Source organism: Colletotrichum fructicola (assembly GCF_000319635.2).
Source record: "Colletotrichum fructicola Nara gc5 chromosome Unknown KSG_Nara_v1_contig05, whole genome shotgun sequence".
Lineage (NCBI taxonomy): Eukaryota > Fungi > Ascomycota > Sordariomycetes > Glomerellales > Glomerellaceae > Colletotrichum > Colletotrichum fructicola.
Window position 1 is genome coordinate 5,207,371 of NW_027094055.1, and position 19,802 is coordinate 5,227,172.

Below are 19,802 nucleotides of genomic sequence, written 5' to 3' on the forward strand. Positions count from 1 at the left end.
GCCTGGCTGTGGCATGAACGACTTGGCCACCCAGGTGCAAAAGGGCTTGAGGAGCTGCTCAACCACTCAATGGGCATGAAAGTGACAGGCATCACTAAAGATGAGTGTGTAGCCTGTTCAACAGCAAAGGCAATGAGGAGAGTTTCCAGAAGACCTTCAGATCATAGGCCAACAGCTCCGGGCGACTACATTGTTATCGACTTCTTCACTATGAGCAACACATATAACGACGAAAAGTATGCTCTGATCATGGGAGATAGATGGTCCCACTTCAACTGGATCCGAACTCTTCGAACCCGGAAGGAAGGTCTTGATGCGATACAGAGGCTTGTGAACCTCCTTGAAAAGCAATACTTTATCACAGTTCGGGTTATCAGACTTGACTGGGAGACAGCACTCCGGAATGCCTTCGACCTATGGGCTGCTATGGAAGGTATCTTAGTTGAAAGATCAGCAGATTACACTGGCGCCCAGAACCCAGCAGAGAGGCTTGGAGGAATGCTCTTTATGATCGCAAGAGCCTTGAGATTTCAGTCAAGATTTCCAGAGTCTATGGCCCCGGAACTCATCAGAGCCGCTGTATATCTCTGCAACAGGATAGGACATAAGATCCTTGGATGGAAGACCCCTGAAGGAGTGATCAACGAATGGCTCAATCAACAGCCAGGCTCAACGCATCAAAGGTCAGAAAAGCCTCAACTTGGACATCTCAAGAGATATGGCTGCAGAGCCTATCCTCTCACCAAGGAATACAAGAGAGGCGAGCAAAAGTCGAACAAGACTTTGCCAAGAGCCTGTATCGGTTATCTCTGTGGCTATGACAGCACTACCATCTATAGGATCTGGGTGCCAGCCCTGAACAAGGTCCTCAGAACAAGAGACGTCTCCTTTGACGAATCATCTATGTATGACCCAAGGGTTGAGGATACAAGTCTTCTCCACCGTCAGGAACTACAGTTCAAGTTCGAAGAGCTTGAGATGAAGTTCCCAGATCCACAAGATGAAGACCTCCCTATGGACTCGGTCCTATGGGATGGGGATGAACTCCTCCATGAGGCATCCAAGCATATCTACCTCCTGCAGAGGAATGACCATACAGATGGACCTAGCAGTACGCTGACTCCAGATCAATCCCTAGAGCCAGAAGGCACTCAGCCTGGTCCATCTGAGGGGGTGGATGAACAGGAACAAGGACAATCGTCACCAGAATCAACTCCAGTCCTCACTCCACCTACCCCAGACTCTACAGGGCAGTCAGCTATCACACAGACAGCTGTCACAATTGAACCTGAGATTATTGTATCTCTATCGCCTTCTCCACAGCCTACCCCTCAAGGGCCAACATCAAGACGAGGTCGCCCTATAGGCAGTAGAAACGCAGATATCTACAACAGGGAAACACCAATTGGTCAGGTGAACCGCCAGCCTCCTAACGCCACCAGATCTTCAGGAAGGCGCCGAAACCAAAGAGGATCATCTGGTACATCCAACTTCACCCTGTCAACCGACACAAGCAAAGATAAGGACACTATGGACGCCTCTGCCTATGATCTTGGCATTATATACAGGAAGGATCTTCCTCCTGAGCCAACCACATATGCTGAAGCCAAACAACACCAATACTGGCCAAAGTGGCTAGCAGCAATGAACGTTGAGAACAAGATAGTGTGGAAAAAGGGCACCTTCGAAGCTATCAGACTTCAAGATGTGGACCAAGAGGAGCATAGGATCCTACCCCTCAGATGGGTGTTCACATACAAATTCGATAAGCATGGACGACTGCTTAAGTTCAAAGCAAGGATCTGCGTTAGAGGAGATCTCCAACCTATGAATGGAATGGAGACCTACGCCTCTACCCTTGCTGGAAGATCATTCAGAAGTCTTATGGCTGTTGTAGCAAGGTTTAACCTGGATACAATTCAGCTTGACGCTGTGAATGCTTTCACTAATGCTAATCTAGATGAGATTGTCTACGTATGGTTTCCACCAGGCTTCAACCGTTCAGGCTACTGCCTCATACTTCGCAAGGCTCTCTATGGGCTAAGAAGAAGTCCACTGCTATGGCAGAAGAGTCTCAAGACCACTCTTATGCTTTTAGGAGTCACACCTCTAGATGAGGATGACTGCATCTTCATCAGCAGACATCTAGTTATCTTCATCTTTGTGGACGACATTGCAATTGCTTATCGCTCTCGAGATAAAGCAGAAGCAAGGAAGCTTATTAATGGTCTCAAATCTAAGTATGAGATGAAAGAGATGGGAGAACTCAACATCTTCCTAGGCGTTCGAATCACTAGAGACCGAAGGCAAAAGAAACTTTGGCTATGCCTGGATAACTATATCACCAAGATCTGTGATGAATTCAAAGTTGATAGAGGGAGGAGAGGTCCTATGACACCTATAGGATCTGACAAGCTTGTCCCAAACCCAGGTCAAGCCTCACCCCAAGAGATTCATCACTATCAGCGCATATCTGGATCAATTAACTACGCTGCTATCATAGCAAGACCAGACGCCTGTTACACTTCATCCAGACTTTCAGAGTTCAGCACAAACCCTTCCCACCAGCATCAGCAAGCGGCCAACAGTTGTCTCAGCTATCTCTGGAACACCAGATACTTCGCTATTGAGTTCAACTGTGAAGGTAAAGGCACACTCTTCTGTGCCTCAGATGCTTCATTTGCAGATGATACAGTCACCAGAAAGAGTACTCAGGGATATGTGATGATGCTCTTTGGAGGTCCTATCGCCTGGAAGTCTTCTAAGCAGCGAAGAGTTGTCACATCTAGCACTGAAGCAGAGCTTGTGGCCCTCACTCAGGCTACGAAAGAATACCTAGCCACCATACGTCTAGTCAAGGAACTTCAACTTGAATTTGATGACGACTTCAAGATGCAATGCGACAATCAGCAGACTCTCAGATTGCTTACAGCTGAGAGACCTCAAGCAACAAGCAAACTTCGTCACATCAACATCAATAACCTATGGTTACGACAGGAACTTCGTACTGGTATCATTAAGTACGAGTGGGTTAAGACCAACGAGATGGTTGCAGATGGAACCACAAAAGCTTTGCCACCTCAGAAACACAGTTTATTCCTAGCTCAGCTTGGGATGACAGATGTTCAGAAGTACATCGAAACTGCAGATCCCACAGTATAAAAGGGTGTCACTCTCAGATCCATTCAACTGGAAAGTTAGAGACCTATCGCACTGTCTTCTTGAGGGGTTGTCAGCAGGCTGAAAACACCACTCACATCAACAGATTCAACATCACCAACTTCATGATCGTTTATACTGATTTCTATCTTTTGAGTACATGGAATACTGATAGTTGAAAAGCTCTCTATTCAGGGAACAGCCGCTCTTTTTATACTGATCTATTCTTCGATCACAGCAAAACGGGCATAACGGCCACTCTTTTAGTTATGTCGTATAACAGAGATTCATTCTATTTTAGAATTATCTCTGAGGGGGTGTGTCAGGCCTACATTGCATAACCGAGTCAAGCATCTCAACTATGCAATCCGGTACTGCTTCCTAACCTCAATATGGCCTATTTGCATCTGTTTCATGTAGTGTAGCACATCTCGATGGATCTGGCCAACTGGCCACTTATCCTTTACAACAAGATAGTCAATCAATCAATACACAGTTATGCCGTTACTCGCTGGTAGCCACGCTGTCTATCTGACACTAGACGAGGCGACGCTAAGGAGACACGTTTAACAACAAAATATCGTCAGAGCCTAACCAGCGTTGCAACAACAAGCGAAATCAACCATGGCGTCCAACATTATGGACCATCCGGCAGTGGGCCTTTTGAAATCACTGATGTCAATTGTCAGCACTAGCGAGCTTGAACACAGTATTGGCGTGTTTCTGGAACAGCATCTTCAAAGCTTGGGTTACACTGTTGAGCGCATTCCAATTGCGCCCGGATCCAATCGACATAATGTCTACGCCTATCTCGGCTCGGAGAGGACTACGCGGGTGCTTCTAACGGCTCACATGGATACCGTGCCGCCTCACATTCCCCTCACAATCGACGGCGACATTATCAGGGGAAGGGGCTCTTCTGATGATCTGGGCCCATTGGCGGCTCAAATCCTAGCAGCTGAGGAGCTGAGAAAAGAAGGAAAGGTTCGCGAGGAAGGTGACATTGGGCTATTATTCGTGGTCGGCGAGGAAAATGGAGGGCATGGAATGATTGCGGCCAACGATATGGGAGTCACGTGGGAATCAGGCATCTTTGCCGAACCGACTGAAAGCAAGCTTGCGAAGGGACATAAGGGTCAAGTTGCTTTTGAACTTATAGCCAATGGCGTCGCCTGGTAAGTCTACTTTTCATCTTGCATTGATATGCCACAGAGATGCTCATAGTTGGAAAACCAGCCATTCAGGATACCCGCACCTCGGTAAAAGTGCAACGTCTGCACTGCTTGCAGTTCTGAATGATCTATCAGCTGCAAGTTGGCCTGAGTCCGAGCTTCTGGGCCCTTCTACCTTCAACATTGGAACTCTCGAGGGAGGAGAGAAGCACAATATCGTCGCTCCTTCTGCTAAAGCTCTCTGCGAAGTCCGCATGGTCTGTGACTTACCCGGAATCAAGATCAAGGTTGCGGACATTGTCTCGCGCCACCCGGATATCGAGCTGAAGTGGGTGTTTGAATACCCAGAAGCCTTGCTGGACTGGGAGATAGGCGGATTTGAAGCTGCTCCGGTCGCTTTTGGTACGGACGTGCCTCGTCTGCGGGCCGAGTTCTGTAAGAACAGAGTTCTCTACGGGCCAGGTTCGATATTGGTTGCTCACGGTCCTAATGAATACATCCGCGTACCAGAGTTGATTAGCAGCATAGATGGATACAAGAAGCTTGTCCTTCACTTCCTCTAGTTAGCATAATGCATTAGTATTTCTTGAAATGATTCCTCCAACGAAAATTTTACGTTTACTTAGTATCAGATCGTTGTTCTTATGCAGGTGGTTGTGACAAAGCACACTCGAAGACTCGATTCAACAACACTGATCCTGAAATGACAGCACTTCTTCTCGTGCCCGGCCAGTTTGATAGTACCTCACAGCATCTGGAGTGACGATGAACTTACAACGATTCCTGGTCGAGTGGAAGAAGCATGCGCTTAATATTTAGCTACTATCTTGGCCCACTGAAACAGCAAAGGTAGGCCATGACATATTTCCAAGTCAACCCTATCGCACGGTTTGGAACGGCCTTAGAACCAGCTTTCTCCTGGTTTGGGCCCGGATTTGGCCTGAATCGGGATCGGATTGATCCCATATATATGAATTTAGAGCAACTGACACCTGACAGATTACGTAACCTAGAAAAAAATTACAATCTGTCCTAGAAACGGAGGACTCCTTGCAGCTATTCCCACCCCCCTTTTTTGTTCCCACCACTCTCACTGGTCCCCGACACAACCTGCATCAACAAACAACACAACCCGCACTGATAATCAACCTTATTCCAAGAAGAAACATCCAAGAGTCTTCTTCTCATTTATTCCCCTTACGTTCTTTTCTCGAAGATGGATTCGATGGACATGATGCAGGGGGTAGGAAAATTTCTTCGCGCCCTAATTCCATTCTCGAAACTTCAACACTTGCGCGTCGCTGACCATCTTTGTGAACTAGATGCATATCCAGTCTCTTGCCCCAAGTCGAAAGGACATAGCCGCCGCCCTCGGCAACTGCAAAGGCTGCTCCAAGCCCGGCTTGCACGCCTTCACAGACGGCATCCCCTACGAGTGTTTTATCTACGAGCAGCTCTGCACAGAAAGACAAATGGAGATTCTTGCGAGTTTTACGATTCATGGGGTCCACAACTGGCTGCACACCCTCAATATCCGGCGCGAGAAGCACAGCCGAGTGGTCATCGCGATAGAGAATTGCCTCCGTGACAACACGATAATGCCCACGAGTCGAGCGGCAGCCCTCCGAACCGTGAACACACGCAGGAAAGCCATTGCACACTTGGAAGCCAGGATTCAATAGGACCACCGATCTTTGGCGATCAGGCACAACGAGTTCGCCGAAAGTCGAGCCGCGATCACTCGCATCCAGAACAGCATCGAAAAGTCGGAAAGGGCGAAGGATCCCGTCGATAAAGAAGCATGGGTGATGGAAATAACCGAAAGATTTCATGAGGAATTGAGGGCCGAGATAAGGGAGGCGGATGAACGAGCATATGAGGCCGAGGCGCGTTTGGGGAGGTCACGACACGAGGGCGCTGCCCCCGACACGTTCCCAATGTCCTTTGAGCAGGTCCCAGACAGGGCACAGGAAGATGTCCGACGCATTGGTATGCGCGGGATGATGGGATGGGGACTTTTGCGTTACTCCGAAGAAGCGGCTATCAAGACGGAAGAAGAAGAGCTTGACCTCGGCGATTCGTGGACGACGTGGATGAGGTCATACCATGATGTCTCATTCGCAGGTCTTCCTCTTGAATGGAGATCAGGCCAGGCCACTTTGCCTATCAATCCACGTCCAGAATCGGCACAAATGATGCCGTCAGTTACTCACTCATCGGGACCGCAACGCGGTAGTTCGACAAGGTCATCAAGACACCACCCCTACACCACGCCGAGGTAACGCCCGGTTTGGGCGCGCACTCCTTGGAGAGTCACATTACACCAGAAACGTTGTTTGCCATGAGCTCAGCACCAGGCGTCTCGTGAAGCGGCCGCCGTAACCAGAAGATATAATCAACATTTGCATAAGTGCAACGATCCAATTGAGAGAGATTAGTGGATTAGTCGGCGCTTGGCTCTGCACGGCATCGAGCGATGTGTCTCTTGATGCAGCAGCGACTAAAGTTCTTGCTTGAATCCTGTCTTTCATGGGAGAAACAGCATTGACGACAATGAGTTCTGAATACATTCAAAATCGATTCATCACGAGATTCAATTTACTCACATAATCATCAAGTGCCTATAAAAATACCACATTTTCCGCGTCACAATCTCGCGTCACTGCTCCAGCTCTTTGTCAACTGCCATCCAGAACGCTACGACCCGTGACCCAGCACAGCACACGTCGCCGTTGCGTAGAGGCCGCCAGCTCAAAGTGATTCTCACCTTTGGCCAACCGACTCGGCAGTAAACAATAAGTTGACCCGCGAACTTTCTTCATAGGAACTAGTTGATTGACATGGTGTCTCCCACACAGATGATCAGACCCCCCGTTTTCCGCAACGAGAAACCCACAACCGTGGAGTTCGGAACCTGCCGAGGCTGTTACCGACGTGAGCCATATGGAACCCGACGCCTGTACTCGTTCGAATGCTTCCTCTCCGAAAGGTTGTGGGCCGAGAAACACAAAGAGCTTGCCGCCCAAATCGAGATGGACGAGTTGTTCTATGAAAATATTCGTGTCTTACAAGCCGTGCGTGACATTGAACGGCCAAAGACGCCAATCTACAGCTATGAGCGGCCAGCCGTGGGACCAAACGATGCGGATTTATCAGAACACGCGCGGATTCAACTCGAAATGGACGCTCTTGAGGCGGAATCCTGAGCTCTCGACCAGTGGAGCCAAGAGCTTAAGGAGCAATCCGAAGCTATTGAACGCAGGAAGCAAGCATTCCAACGATTGAGCCAAGAGCTGGATGTGCTTTCAAAGGAAGCGGACGTCCGGAGAGAGAAATATGACAAAATCGAGTTCGAAATCAGCCGACTTGAGGCGAACATGGATAAGCTGGAGAAGGCGAAAGATGCCGGCGACCGAAAACTCTGGATTCAACAACTTCTGCAAGAAACAAGCGAGGAAGCGAGGGATCTGCACCAGGCTTGCGAAGAACGAGAACGACGAGAAAGGCCCCCGTGCGAAAACAACAACGACGATGAAGATGAAGTCGCCTCCATCGAAGGGAAAGGTTCGCAAAACGAACACAATGATCACGTCGGTGGCTCGGCGCCGACTACCACTCCGAACGTTGTACGTCAAGTTGGAGATGCAGCCATCAAGACAGAGGACGACGGTGACTCTGTCCAATCATTAGCGGCACCTTGGACAAACATTTTGCCCGTTACAACCTCGAAACAACCTGAGAGATCTCTGGAGGGAACCTGTTCAGGTACAGCGGCAATAGCATCGCCAGGCGCTGTTCTTTCTGGACCTAGACGCACGTACAAGACCGAGGAGAAATCGTCAAGATACCAGCCGTATCCATCTCATAGATGAGGTTAATCGCCAGCAGTGTTGACGATCATGCGGTTGTGCTGCCATTTGGTTGGAGCGTACTTGACAGTTTATTGTCTTTCTCAGCTTTCCCCCTTTAGTTTGAATTTTCCTGAATTAATACTCACAAGATTGTTCAACTTGCATCAATGGTTTTTGCCGAGTTATCCATCGTATCGCTATTGATAATGGGTCAACGCTACGTTGGCTTCTAACAGCAAGATCGCACATGACTCCCCCGATCTCGTCGCCGAGATTGATCTAGATCAGAACGATTATCAGTCAAAAAATCGACCCGAAAGATTTCACGTCGCCCAATGGACATTGCATGTTGGAAACTAAGAAAGAAAAAGCAACTAATTGGGATGCAATCAACCCCTGAGCTGCCGTGGGTGCACGACCACGTGTAACAGCGCAGGCCAATCCCACAGCGAATCAGCCCCTGAAGCGTGGCGTCACACGGGGCGCAAGACTCAATCAGAGCCACTAGGAATTTGAACCACAGACGCGTCTCCCATCCAACAGCTTCGGGCGTGTTTCAACCGCGTCATTTTCTTTGTGCCTCGCCCACTCTGACAACTTCATCGTCGACTCCCCCGCCTATATTTGACCGAGCAAGAACCCAACGTCGCAGCATCTTGTCACCTGACATACGGCTGCACACATAAAACTACGACCCGGCAAGGGAATTTCGTAACCCGCACCATCCGCCAAAGAACAGCGCAGCCCAAGCCGGCGACGACTCCAAAGATGGACCCCCTGTGGTTGGCCCCGCACGACCGGGACGAGCGCTCCTGCAAAGGCTGCGGCAACTACGGCAAGCACATCGACATGTTCGGCTACTACTGCGCCGTCTGGGACCGCAACATGGCCGTCGCGGGGCGCACCATGGCCGAGCGGGCCTTCGCGCGTGCGGAGCGCATGCTCGCCGCCGCGCAGGAGGGCGTCGACGCCTGGGAGGAGCAGATTGAGGCGCAGGACGCGCTGGTCGACTCGCTGCGCGAGGCCCTCGACGCCGCGGAGGCGCGCCGCGAGGACCTCGACGAGAAGCTGGCGGCGCAGCAGGCGCTGTGCGAGCGTGCGGAGCGGCAGAAGATGGCGCTCATCGACATGATGCGGGCGGCGGAGTATCGCGAGGACGCGGAGGCTGCGGCGATGGAGAACGCAGGCGAGGAGGCGGGGAATTTCGACGCGGAGATGGAGGGGGCGGAGCGCGTGCAGGCGCTGGATCCGCATTTCTGGGAGGCGGGGACGGAGTGGTGGGATGAGGAGACGGATGACGAGCCGGAGGAGCTGAGCTTTGAGCAGTCGACGGCGTATTATGCATGGGAGCTGGCGTACAAGCGGAGGATCGCTGGGCGTAGGACGCATGAGGCGGAGCGGCAGCATGGGCGGCGGAAGCGGGCTGAGCGGCAGCTGTACGTGGAGAGGAGGGTTCGCGAGGCCGAGGCAGCTGGGGGGATGATCGATGCAGATCACTGTGATCACCTTGTGCGCTCGCATATCCGGGCGAGGGAGCAGCAGGGCAGGCAGCACGCAGCTCGGGAGTACGCCCAGGAGCAAAGACAGCGGCTGAGCCGGGTGGAGGCGTGGGCTGCCGGCGTGCAGACGCCTACGCCGGGCCCGTCGGTGAAGCAAGAGGACGAGCTGTCGGAGCTGCATTCGCCGGCCATGTTGTCGCGGGTTTCGGTCAAGCGGGAGGGCACGGGCGAGGATCTGTGGCGGGTCGCTTCGGCTGTGCCGGATCGGACGGACGTGAAGCAGGAGATGAAGGTGGAAGAGGACATGGGGGAGGATCCGGAGGAAGAAGAAGAGGAGGAGGGGGAGGAGGAGGAGGAAGTAGAAGTGATGACGAGAGTGCCGGAAAAGGAGGAGCCGGAGCCAGAGTCGGAGCCGCAGCCCGGGCCAAGCCGGAGTATCCCCGCGACTCCCCGTGCCCCGGCTTCTCCAGCTGCCTCCGGCCGGCCGCAGCGAACGACCCGGCGGACACGGAGGACGCAGCCGTACCCGAGTTGAGGGGAGGATAAGACGCAAAAGTGATGAGACCCATGTTTTACGCGAAATTTCACTTCACACTTTCGAGCGAGAATACCACAATACAATCAATATCAGTCATATTCCTCCGGTCGGTCATCCGTCAAATGTTCAAGCGCTATTACTGTATCGTTCTTCATTCAATACCCAGCGTCGATGATGGCCGAACTAGTGTACAAACAACCAAGGAGGAGCATGGTTCAGTTCGATCGATTGGCGTGCTTCCAAAAGCACAGGCGCCCAGCAAAAGAAAGCACAATCCCGGCTCTTTAGCTTCCAACCACGCACCATCCGCTCGCATGGCCCGAGTCTCACTCGGGAGCGGGAGCGGGCCGGCGGGGCCACATATGCACCGTCACATCCGTGGCCGGCGCCGGGAATGCACACGCAAACCGCAGAACGAAACGAACACTGTGCGCACAGTTTGCAAACCCTCCTGAATCATTGCACAAGACTTATCAAACATATGTTCTTTATGAATTCCACCTTGCGGAGCTTCAGACCCAAGAAAACCCCGTTGGAGCGGACCTCCTGACCCCCTTCTCGCCTCGGAGCTATCCCTGTCACGGGACCCTGCCAAAACCCAGGGTCGTCGGACCAGGTAGGGGTGCTCTGCTCCAGGAGCTCGTTTCCTGGACGCCGCAGCCGAAAGTGCGAGTTTCTTCACCCCAGCAGGAACCCGCCGTATCCGTAAAACGGGGCTCACCTGAAGACGCCTTGCCGCTTTGGGAAGCAATCTCGGTGGAGAGCTACCCAAAACCTAACAGATTTTATGTAAATTCTGGGGCCTCGTCTTATGGAGATCATCAAAAATATCCTTTTGTTTTCTTCTTCTGACGGAGCAACGGCCGCGCTGCAAGTTGCAACGGGTGTGCGTCCCCCCCCATGCAACTTGTGCAACGAATCGGCACAGAAGGCGGCCCCAATGAAACGGTGGAGGTTCTAGAAGTTCTCTGGTCCGTCACTCGCTCGCTCTGTGTCTTGAACATGCCCACCCGGAATGTCAGGGTCGTATGCGTTCCGGCAGGCCGCGCAGTAGTGTTGGGAGTTTATTACCAGGCCGCTGGGAGCGAGGAGCTACCGGGTGACATGGCTTGCGAGTCGTGTGTGCTTGGGCGTACATACGTATGCAGCATGCATCATCGCGTGACGTGACGGATTTGTGAAAGATGTCGGTGAGGATGAAGAGGCATTACTCGTCATCACTGCGGCTACGGATACAGCATGCACAGCTGGAGTCAATTGCAAAGAGTCGGTCAAGCACAAATCCCTCAAACTCGTATCACCAGAGCATCACAGGTTTATTCGGGTGCGAAATGTGCTTCTTTCATACGCAGCAGGGACCAAACCTTTTGAACCCAAGGTTCCGGTAAATCTGGCATATATACTAGATGGAGCTCCAATGTCCGTCATCGCTAACTCGTAACGAGCCCAAGCTATCCACACTTTGGCTGGCTCTGCCCAACCCCTGGCCTGCTTGCACAAGAACCCACCGCAAATCTTTCGAAGCGGGCACGGCAAAGGAAAAAAAAGAGGATCGTGACCCTTTTTTCCTCTTCTGCTGTTGGTGGGCAGACGTCAGAACCCCGGCCTCGTTGCCAATGAAGCTGCGCCGTTTCGCGAGGTTCGATTGCTTTTTGAACCTGACACCATCCCCATCCATTCCCATGGGCCCCCTTCCCCTCCCCCATTTACCACGTTTTTCCCGCCGTCCACCTTTGATCCCTACATTCTCTTTTGCATTCTGGACTATCTCGTGATAAACCCATCTCCACCGCAGAGGCAAGATCGATCTTGGAGATTCGCAAAAAGCAACAGAGAGGTGAGGCAGATTGTCAATCTTCCGGATCCCCTCCCCTGCCTAGCTCTCTTAGGGCTGGACATGGGAATGGGAGATGGTTCCCGTCATTGAGAAGCTTGATTGCTTACACTACAATGCCACAGCCACACCGGGTCCCCTCCTCCCCCGACGGACAGGGACGGAAAGCATTGAAGCAAGCTCGAGCAAAGCACGAACATACGCCTGATCCGACCAGACCGGAAGATCGAGATTGGAACCAACAGTATACCGGAAAGTGCGGGACGGGCAAGCACGGGACAACATACAACCACCGACCCGAGACACAAGCCAGTCCGGCCTCAAAGCCGGCCATGGACCCCGACGCCTGTCGCAACTGCGGCCACTCGGGCAAACACACCACCTTCCTCGACCACCGCTGCGCGATCCACGAGCGCGACGACGCCGAGCGCGACAAACTACAAGCCGACGCCGCCCTCGAGCGCGCGCGCTCCCTCTGCGAGACGTCCCTCACCCTGATGAAGCGGCAGATGCAGGAGCTCGAGGACGCCAACGAGGCCATCGAGGCGCTCGCGGCTGCGCTCGCGGCAGCCGAGGACCGCCGCGAGAGGGTGCGCCGCGACCTCGGCGCGCACGGCGACGTGTGCCTGACGGCGCGGTCGAATCTTGAGGCCGCGGAGGAGATGGCCATCGCGGCGGCGGGGCGGTACTTTGAGGCGGGCCGGGCGGTTAGCGCGCTGGAGGAACAGGAGGCGTTGGAGGCGAAGAGCAGTGAGCCGAGCTGGGAGCGGGAGCAGCAGCAGCCAGAGGAGGAGGGTGAGGAGGAAGAGGGGGATGCGAGGAGGTGGCAGCGGAGTAACGAGCGGTTCTGCAAGTGGTTGAGGCAGAGCGAGGCACAGCGGCAGATTATGAAGTCGTCGTGGACGAAGCTGCGCGTCGCGGAGCGGCTGGCGGGCGAGGGCGCAGATGTAGACGAGGAGCAGGTTGCGAGGGAGAGAAGGGTGCAGGAGTGGGCGGCGGCGCGGCGGAGCGATCTGCCGCCGGACGAGGACCCGACGCTGGTCACGGAGGAGGGCGCCGAGTCGGAGCCGGCAGCGCCGGTCGTAGCTGTAGCAGTGGCCGTGCCGCCTACGCCTGCGGCGACGAGGTCCGGGGCCGCGAGACGGGCTGCTGCGCCGGCGCCGCTGAAGACGCGCGGCCGGAGCGGGAGGACTGCCGCTGCTGCTGCGCCGGTGACTGCGCCGCCGTCGCCGACGAAGACGACGACCACGACGACAGGGAGGGCGCTAAGGACGGCGAGGAGGGTGGAGAGCCAGACGCGGAGTGAGCCGAGCAGGCCTACGACGGCGACGAGGGCGAAGAAGGAGCCGGTGACGGCGAATCAGAAGGCTGCCGCGACGAGGGTGACGAGGGCGGCGCGGACGGGGAAAACGGCAGCGGCAGCCGCGGAGGCGCCGGCGACCCACGGAGCGAGTGCCGGGAGCTCCGGGGCGCTTTCGGCGTCGGGGAGGCCGCAGAGGGTTACGAGGAGGAGGAGTAGAGTGCAGCCGTACCCGACGCCGGCGGCGCAGCCGAGGTGGAAATAGAGATTTGTGGTTGTTGATGTAGATTGTGTTGTCTTTATATACCCAGTTCGTTCGACCGGGGCAGGGTTGGGGGGCACCGGAGTTGAGGGATTGAATGATACACGCGGAGTTTAGATACCAAAACTTTAGACTGAATATTCTCTCTTTTATTCCATGACATCTATACTGCTTTAAATCACTGAGTGAGATAAAGATAAGCCCAAAACATGGCGATGGTATCTAATCAGCTTCATCATGATAAGCAAACACATAGGACGGATTACTTAAACCCCCATGGCGTCATCCAACCCACCCATCGCGACATGCAACTCTAAAAGAACCTCCACACCGAGTCCGCGCCTCTCTTCTTCTTGAAGCCGCTGTACCACCTGCACAGCGGGTACATCACGCTCATCACAAACGCCCAGTTGAGTGCCCACACCCACACATTGTCCACCCCCGTCGCGGGCCGTCCGTCCGGCGGCGGCGGCAGCCCCGTGTCGCGCCCGATGAGCGCCACCAGCAACAAACACATGCTCATGAGAATAACCATGTGCACCACGTAAAAGAACAGCGCCGACGTCCCGAAGGCGAGCAGCACGCCCAGCCACCGCGTCGCGAACTTGGGCGGCACGGCCGAGAAGGCGGCCAGCAGGAAGAAGGTGCCCGCCAGGGTGAAGCAGTAGAAGGCGACGTCGGGCGGGTACTTTACAATGTAGAAGAAGGACGCCGAGGACGCGAGATACGGGTTTGTCGCGGGGTGGGCGAGGTGCTCGGGCGCGCGGAGGCAGTGCTCGGAGAGGTTGCCGACGCGCAGCAGGCGGGTGAGGACGAAGGCGGCGAGGAAGAGGAGCCCGGCGGCGATGTTGGCGCAGACTTGGGACGGCACGGGGAGGTGCGGGCGGGCGGTGACGAGGCGGGCGTAGAGGAGGCCGAGGATGGCGAAGGAGAGCCAGGCGAGGGGCGGGAAGGGGGAGACGACGTGCGGGGAGATGACTTGGAAGAACCAGAAGCGCCAGAAGTCGTTGGCGGAGGAGGAGGTGGCGGTGGTGGTGCAGGTACCGTGGGTGGGGGAGAGCCAGATGTTCCACCAGATGGTGATGAGGGAGAGGGCGAGGAGGAGGGCGTTGTGGGCGTGCCAGGAGATGGCGGTCGCTTTGGAGGAGGGTTTGGTGCCGGAGGGGGTGTGGTGGCCTGCGTGTTCGAGCAGAGGTTCTCTCTCGCGGCCGCCGTCATCTGTGAAGATGTACCGGTCGAGGAGGGTGGTGAGGCTCGGCTCTGTGATCGCGATAACGAGCCAGAGCAGCCCAGCTAGGACATAGTCCACCCCCAGCGCGACGAGGACGACGTTCATGAACCAGAACCTGCCACCCGTGAGCACGAGCCCGAGGACGACGGAGACCAGCGTCAGCACGGCGCCGCGAACGGCGAAGTGGCGGGCCATGCGCGCGGCGGACCAGCCGAGCTTGCTGCGGGAGCGGCCGAAGTAGACGACGCCCATGCCGAGGAGGAAGGTGAAGCCGGGGGCGCAGAGGTGGGAGAGGGTGCGGACGAGGTAGCCGAACCACCAGTTCCAGGAGTCGACGGGGACGGAGTCGCGCTCGCCGTCGGGTGGGCCCGTGGAGTGGCGCCAGGCGTTGAGGCCGACGGTGTTGTGGTCGAAGGCCATGAAGAGCATCAGCAGGCCGCGGAGGAGGTCCGGGGCGAGGGCGCGCTGGAGCGCCGGGACGACGGGTTTGGGTGGTGGTGATGGTGTGGTGTTGTATGCGTAGCCGTTGGAGGCCGTCTCTGCGCCGGAATCATGGCCGTTGGACTGGGCCTCGTGCCCTGGTGCGGACTCTGGAGGCGGCGGCATCGCGGTGTTCGGATGTTGGACTATCGTGGGAACATCACGAAAGGGAGGTGAAGGTGAGAAGAAGAAAACGGTGCTTATTTATGGAGAATGGGCTCCGAGGGAATGGAAACTGGGGACGTTGCCCAAAGGTCCAAAAAGTCCGAGCCGCGCGCGGTGTCTTAGCGTGGGCGCGGTGGACTTTGGGCGGCGGACTGTTGAATGGATGACGTTCGCTTTATTCAGCACATCTGGGGAAACGCGGTTTTCAGTGTCTCAGGGGTGGGCGGCCGAATGTATTTCGAGTCATCCCAAGTCCACCCTGAGAGGAACATAGGGCTGCATTGTTGATGGCCTTTGGGGTTTACAATTTCAATGTTCCACATCTAGCCCTCGTTCTTGTCAACTGGTCCTGTCTTAACCCTGTTCGTGGTCTTCCTCGGAGACTTTTAGCTTCTGTCATCTCGTTCAAAGACGCGCTCGGTGCGTCAGACGGAGCTACCGGAGCGTCCGGCCGACTGGGAGAAATTTGCCGCTGACCAATTGAATTCCGCCTCGCCGGCGCAGAGGCATTCAGGGGGCTGCTTACTGCGGACTTTGGTGTGAGAAATCCTTTGTGATTTTACATTGACTCGTTCCTTGGTCGAGGAAGATTTCTTCGATAAGACGGCGTATCCCATTTCGCCTAATACTTTATCAGTGTACGTGTCGAAACCTCTTCTTGTAGAAGATCATGTTCAGCTGTGGGTGGGTGCTATTTCCTACTATGTCTCTTGGACAGAGCATAAATAATGGAAGCTTGACATGCTGGCCCACATGTCTCAACTGAAGACGAGAGTACAGTGATTCAATGAGTCATGGACGCCCTTCCATCTCTTCGGCAGAGTTCGTTGTTCAACAGAGACAACGTTCGTGAAGATGTCAAACGCCCGGCCCGAGATAAACCTTGCCGCTCCACGCTCTTATCGGCCCTCACCTTACCCTCCGGCCTCCCCCCTCCCGGCCTCTCTTCCGAACAGCGGGGCCCCGGCCAGCCCATATCTCCCGATTAAGCAATCTTTAGCACCCCATTGGTGAAGCCATCCGGAGAACATCTTAGCTCCAAAGTCGTCATCGCCTGGCGCTGTCACCCCTCACTGCCAAAATGCGGAGGGCCCCGCCAACACCAGCCGTTCCGAGTTCCGACCTCCGCGATGGTCCCCCACTCGGATCTTCAACAGCTTGAATCGCGGGGTGATAAATGAGCCCCATGAACCGCAGATGTTCACGATGAGCTGCCTCTACAATTGAACTCTCTTCACATCAACCCGTCAAAATGGCTGAAAAAACAGACACCGAAGCAATCCTAAAGAGCCTCACGCTCGAGGAGAAAGTATCTCTCTCTGTAACATCCCTCTCACACAAAACATCTCACTAACCGTTCACCAGATCCGCCTCCTCGCCGGCCGCAACTTCGTCGAAACAGGCGACGTCCCCTCCAAAGTCCCCGCCATCAAGACCACCGACGGGCCCAACGGCACCCGCGGCGCCGCCATCGACGGCAGCACCAAGGCCGCCTGCTTCCCCGCCGCCTGCAGCATCGCCGCCACCTTCGACCGCCGCCTCGCCCGCGCCGTCGGCGCCGCTCTCGCCCAGGAGTCCCGCGCCAAGGGCGCCCGCTGCCTGCTCGCGCCCACCGTCTGCATCCACCGCCACCCGCTCGGCGGGCGTAACTTCGAGTCCTACAGCGAGGATCCGTTTCTGGCCGGCAAGCTCGCCGCGGAGATGATCACGGGCTGTCAGGGGTTGGGTGTCTCGGCGACGATTAAGCACTTTGTGGCGAACGAGCAGGAGACGGCACGTACGACGGTCGACGAGACGATTTCGGAGCGCGCGTTAAGGGAGATTTATCTACGCCCGTTTGAGATTGCCGTGAAGGAGGCGAAGCCGTGGGCGGTTATGTCGGCGTATAATCTGGTCAACGGGGTGCACTGCGACTCGAGCGAGTGGCTGCTGAAGGAGGTGTTGAGGGGGGAGTGGGGGTGGAAAGGGCTGGTGATGAGCGACTGGGGCGGGACGAACTCCGTCGCGGAGGGGATCAAGGCCGGCTTGGACATTGAGATGCCCGGCCCGCCGAGGATACGCAAGCCTGCTGCGGTGCTGGCGGCGGTCGAGAAGGGGGAGCTCACGGAGGATGTGATTGACGAGCGGGTGCGGACGATCCTGGAATGGACGGAGCAGTTGAACGGGTTCCGCGATCCGACTATCACCGTTGAGAAGGCGATCGACCGGCCGGAGCACCGGGCCCTCATCCGCGATGCCGGGGCGCGGGGCATCGTGCTGCTGAAGAACGAGGGCGGCATCCTGCCCCTGACGAAGGAGAAGGTCAGGGGCAAGAAGATCGCCTTGATCGGGTACGCCAAGGATGGTCTCGCGCACGGCGGTGGGAGCGCGAGTGTGAATGCGCATTACCGCCTCCCGCCGTGGGACGCACTCCACGCCGCTCTTGGGGAGGACGTCGAGTTCAGCTACGCCAAGGGCGCGCACAAAGAGCGCCTCCTCCCGCCCATCAGCGCGGACGGCCGGGTCGGCAAGATTGTCGGCCTCGACGGCCAGCCCGGGTTCAGCAGGCTGTTCTACGACTTCCACGGCCAAGCGGGCGACGAGCCCGTCTCGGTGCTGCACAGCTACCCGAACTCGGCGTACTCGCCGCTCGGATCGCAGGAGTCGATGTGGAAGACGCTTGATATTGTCGGCGACTTCACGCCGGCGGAGTCGGGGACGCATTACATCGCCTGCTCCGGCATCGGGCCCACGCAGGTGTTTGTCGATGACGAGGTTGTGTTTGAGCAGACGGGCAACTGCGCGGATCCCATGGGTGCGCTGTTCCTCGCAGCCAACGAGCCAGAGATCAAGCACGCTTTCGAGGCGGGCAGGACGTACCGCCTGCGCATCCACAGCAAGCCGCCGACGAAGATCGGTCTGGAGATTCTGGAGGGCAGGACGGGTGTGCGGATGGGCTTCGCGCTTGAGTCGGATCACGATGCCGATCTGCAGGGCGAGGCGGCGAAGGTAGCCGCCGCCGCGGACCTGGCGATCGTGTTCACAGGCCACGATCCGCAGTGGGAGACCGAAGGACGCGACCAAGAATCCTTCCACCTCCCCTGCGACCAAGACGGGCTGATCAGCGTCGTGGCGAAAGCGAACAAGAACACGATCGTAGTCAACTCCACCGGCGTCGCGGTAGCCATGCCCTGGCTGGGCAGAATCTCCGCGCTGGCCCAGTCCTGGTTCCCGGGGCAGGAGTGCGGCAACGCCATCGCGGACGTCCTCACGGGCGCGGTGAACCCCGAGGGCAAGCTGCCCGTCAGCTTCCCGGCGCGGGTTGAGGACGCGCCGGCGCACGGGAACTTCCCTGGTGAACGTGTCGACGGGCAGTTGAGGGTTACGTATGAGGAGGGCGTGTTTGTGGGGTACAGGCACTACGACCGCGTTGGAAAGTCCAAGGTGAACTTTCCCTTTGGCTTTGGGTTGTCCTACACGAGCTTCGAGTACGCCAACTTTGCTGTGGCCAAGAAGGGCGGTGATGAGTTTGATATCACGGTGGAAGTTACTAATACCGGCAAGCTTGAGGGCGGCGCTGTGGTGCAGGTTTATGCTGGCAAGGCGGCTCCGTCGCCGGATACACCAGTGAAGGTGCTTGTTGCGTTCGACAAGGTTCGACTTGCGCCGGGTGAGACGACATCTGTGCAGCTGTCTGTAGCGGCGAAGGACGTTGCGTCGTTTGACGAGGCGGGAAGGGAATGGGTTGTTGAGGCTGGAGAGTACAACTTCACTCTCGGAGAGTCTGCAGCCGAGACAATTTCTGTGGTCGCAATGGCTCTAGATCGGCTGACATATCAGCGCTAGAATGGAATATTGCAAAGCTTATGAGACAGAGTTATGAAATACCTCATAGAAAATGTAACTGCTTCATCATAGTCGAGATGGCGGCCTCAATCTAAGATCGAATACTCACGTGCCACGAATGTGTAGCAAATGGCCATTGCAACCTACCTATGCTCACAATTGACGTGTCTCGGACGCCTGCATCATAGTCATAGTAGCACGAAAACCCACAGCCACGACTGCGCCCTGTCCAAGAAATTAGAATGAAATGGGAAGTGTTTTCTAAGGAGACATGCGCCGGCCAAAAAAAGAGCGGACACTCTCTAATCGATACCACTACTTCAACGTCAGCTACGCTACTGAACAGGCCCAAAAATTCGCAAAATAATATTCTTAAAATAGCCTGAAGGTTAAGGAACCTTATGAATTTAATGTTTAGATAATTCGGCGTTCTAAATCGTGGGTAGCTGACTGTGAGTGGAGACTGGGAAGCTGGACACTGCGCTG

General features: G+C 55.6%; 7 protein-coding genes across 7 annotated transcripts; 5 read left to right on the plus strand and 2 right to left on the minus strand.

Annotated features, from left to right (window-relative positions):
• Window positions 1-210: 210 nt before the first annotated feature.
• Window positions 211-3,162, plus strand: CGGC5_v010209 (Retrovirus-related Pol polyprotein from transposon TNT; the record flags this gene model as incomplete). The annotated part of the gene is made up of 1 exon (XM_066152285.1): window positions 211-3,162. The coding sequence occupies one exon, from the start codon at window positions 211-213 to the stop codon at window positions 3,160-3,162; it is 2,952 nt and encodes a 983-aa protein (XP_066008531.1).
• Window positions 3,163-3,783: 621 nt separating this feature from the next.
• Window positions 3,784-4,894, plus strand: CGGC5_v010210 (Peptidase M20 domain-containing protein; the record flags this gene model as incomplete). The annotated part of the gene is made up of 2 exons (XM_032021257.1): window positions 3,784-4,334; window positions 4,396-4,894. The coding sequence occupies 2 exons, from the start codon at window positions 3,784-3,786 to the stop codon at window positions 4,892-4,894; spliced, it is 1,050 nt and encodes a 349-aa protein (XP_031881772.1).
• A 2,742-nt stretch (window positions 4,895-7,636) lies between these two features.
• Window positions 7,637-8,114, minus strand: CGGC5_v010211 (uncharacterized protein; the record flags this gene model as incomplete). The annotated part of the gene is made up of 2 exons (XM_066152286.1): window positions 7,637-8,006; window positions 8,056-8,114. 2 exons carry the CDS (start codon window positions 8,112-8,114, stop codon window positions 7,637-7,639), a joined length of 429 nt encoding a protein of 142 aa, XP_066008383.1.
• An 836-nt stretch (window positions 8,115-8,950) lies between these two features.
• On the plus strand, window positions 8,951-10,216 carry CGGC5_v010212 (uncharacterized protein; the record flags this gene model as incomplete). The annotated part of the gene is made up of 1 exon (XM_032021259.1): window positions 8,951-10,216. The coding sequence occupies one exon, from the start codon at window positions 8,951-8,953 to the stop codon at window positions 10,214-10,216; it is 1,266 nt and encodes a 421-aa protein (XP_031881834.1).
• A 1,619-nt stretch (window positions 10,217-11,835) lies between these two features.
• CGGC5_v010213 (uncharacterized protein) lies at window positions 11,836-13,618 on the plus strand (the record flags this gene model as incomplete). Its single annotated transcript, XM_032021260.2, has 3 exons — window positions 11,836-11,858; window positions 12,047-12,056; window positions 12,179-13,618. The coding sequence occupies 3 exons, from the start codon at window positions 11,836-11,838 to the stop codon at window positions 13,616-13,618; spliced, it is 1,473 nt and encodes a 490-aa protein (XP_031881769.2).
• A 310-nt stretch (window positions 13,619-13,928) lies between these two features.
• CGGC5_v010214 (uncharacterized protein) lies at window positions 13,929-15,452 on the minus strand (the record flags this gene model as incomplete). The annotated part of the gene is made up of 1 exon (XM_032021261.1): window positions 13,929-15,452. The coding sequence occupies one exon, from the start codon at window positions 15,450-15,452 to the stop codon at window positions 13,929-13,931; it is 1,524 nt and encodes a 507-aa protein (XP_031881771.1).
• A 1,291-nt stretch (window positions 15,453-16,743) lies between these two features.
• bglB-5 (Beta-glucosidase B) lies at window positions 16,744-19,316 on the plus strand (the record flags this gene model as incomplete). Its single annotated transcript, XM_032021262.1, has 2 exons — window positions 16,744-16,800; window positions 16,857-19,316. 2 exons carry the CDS (start codon window positions 16,744-16,746, stop codon window positions 19,314-19,316), a joined length of 2,517 nt encoding a protein of 838 aa, XP_031881770.1.
• Window positions 19,317-19,802: the final 486 nt, after the last annotated feature.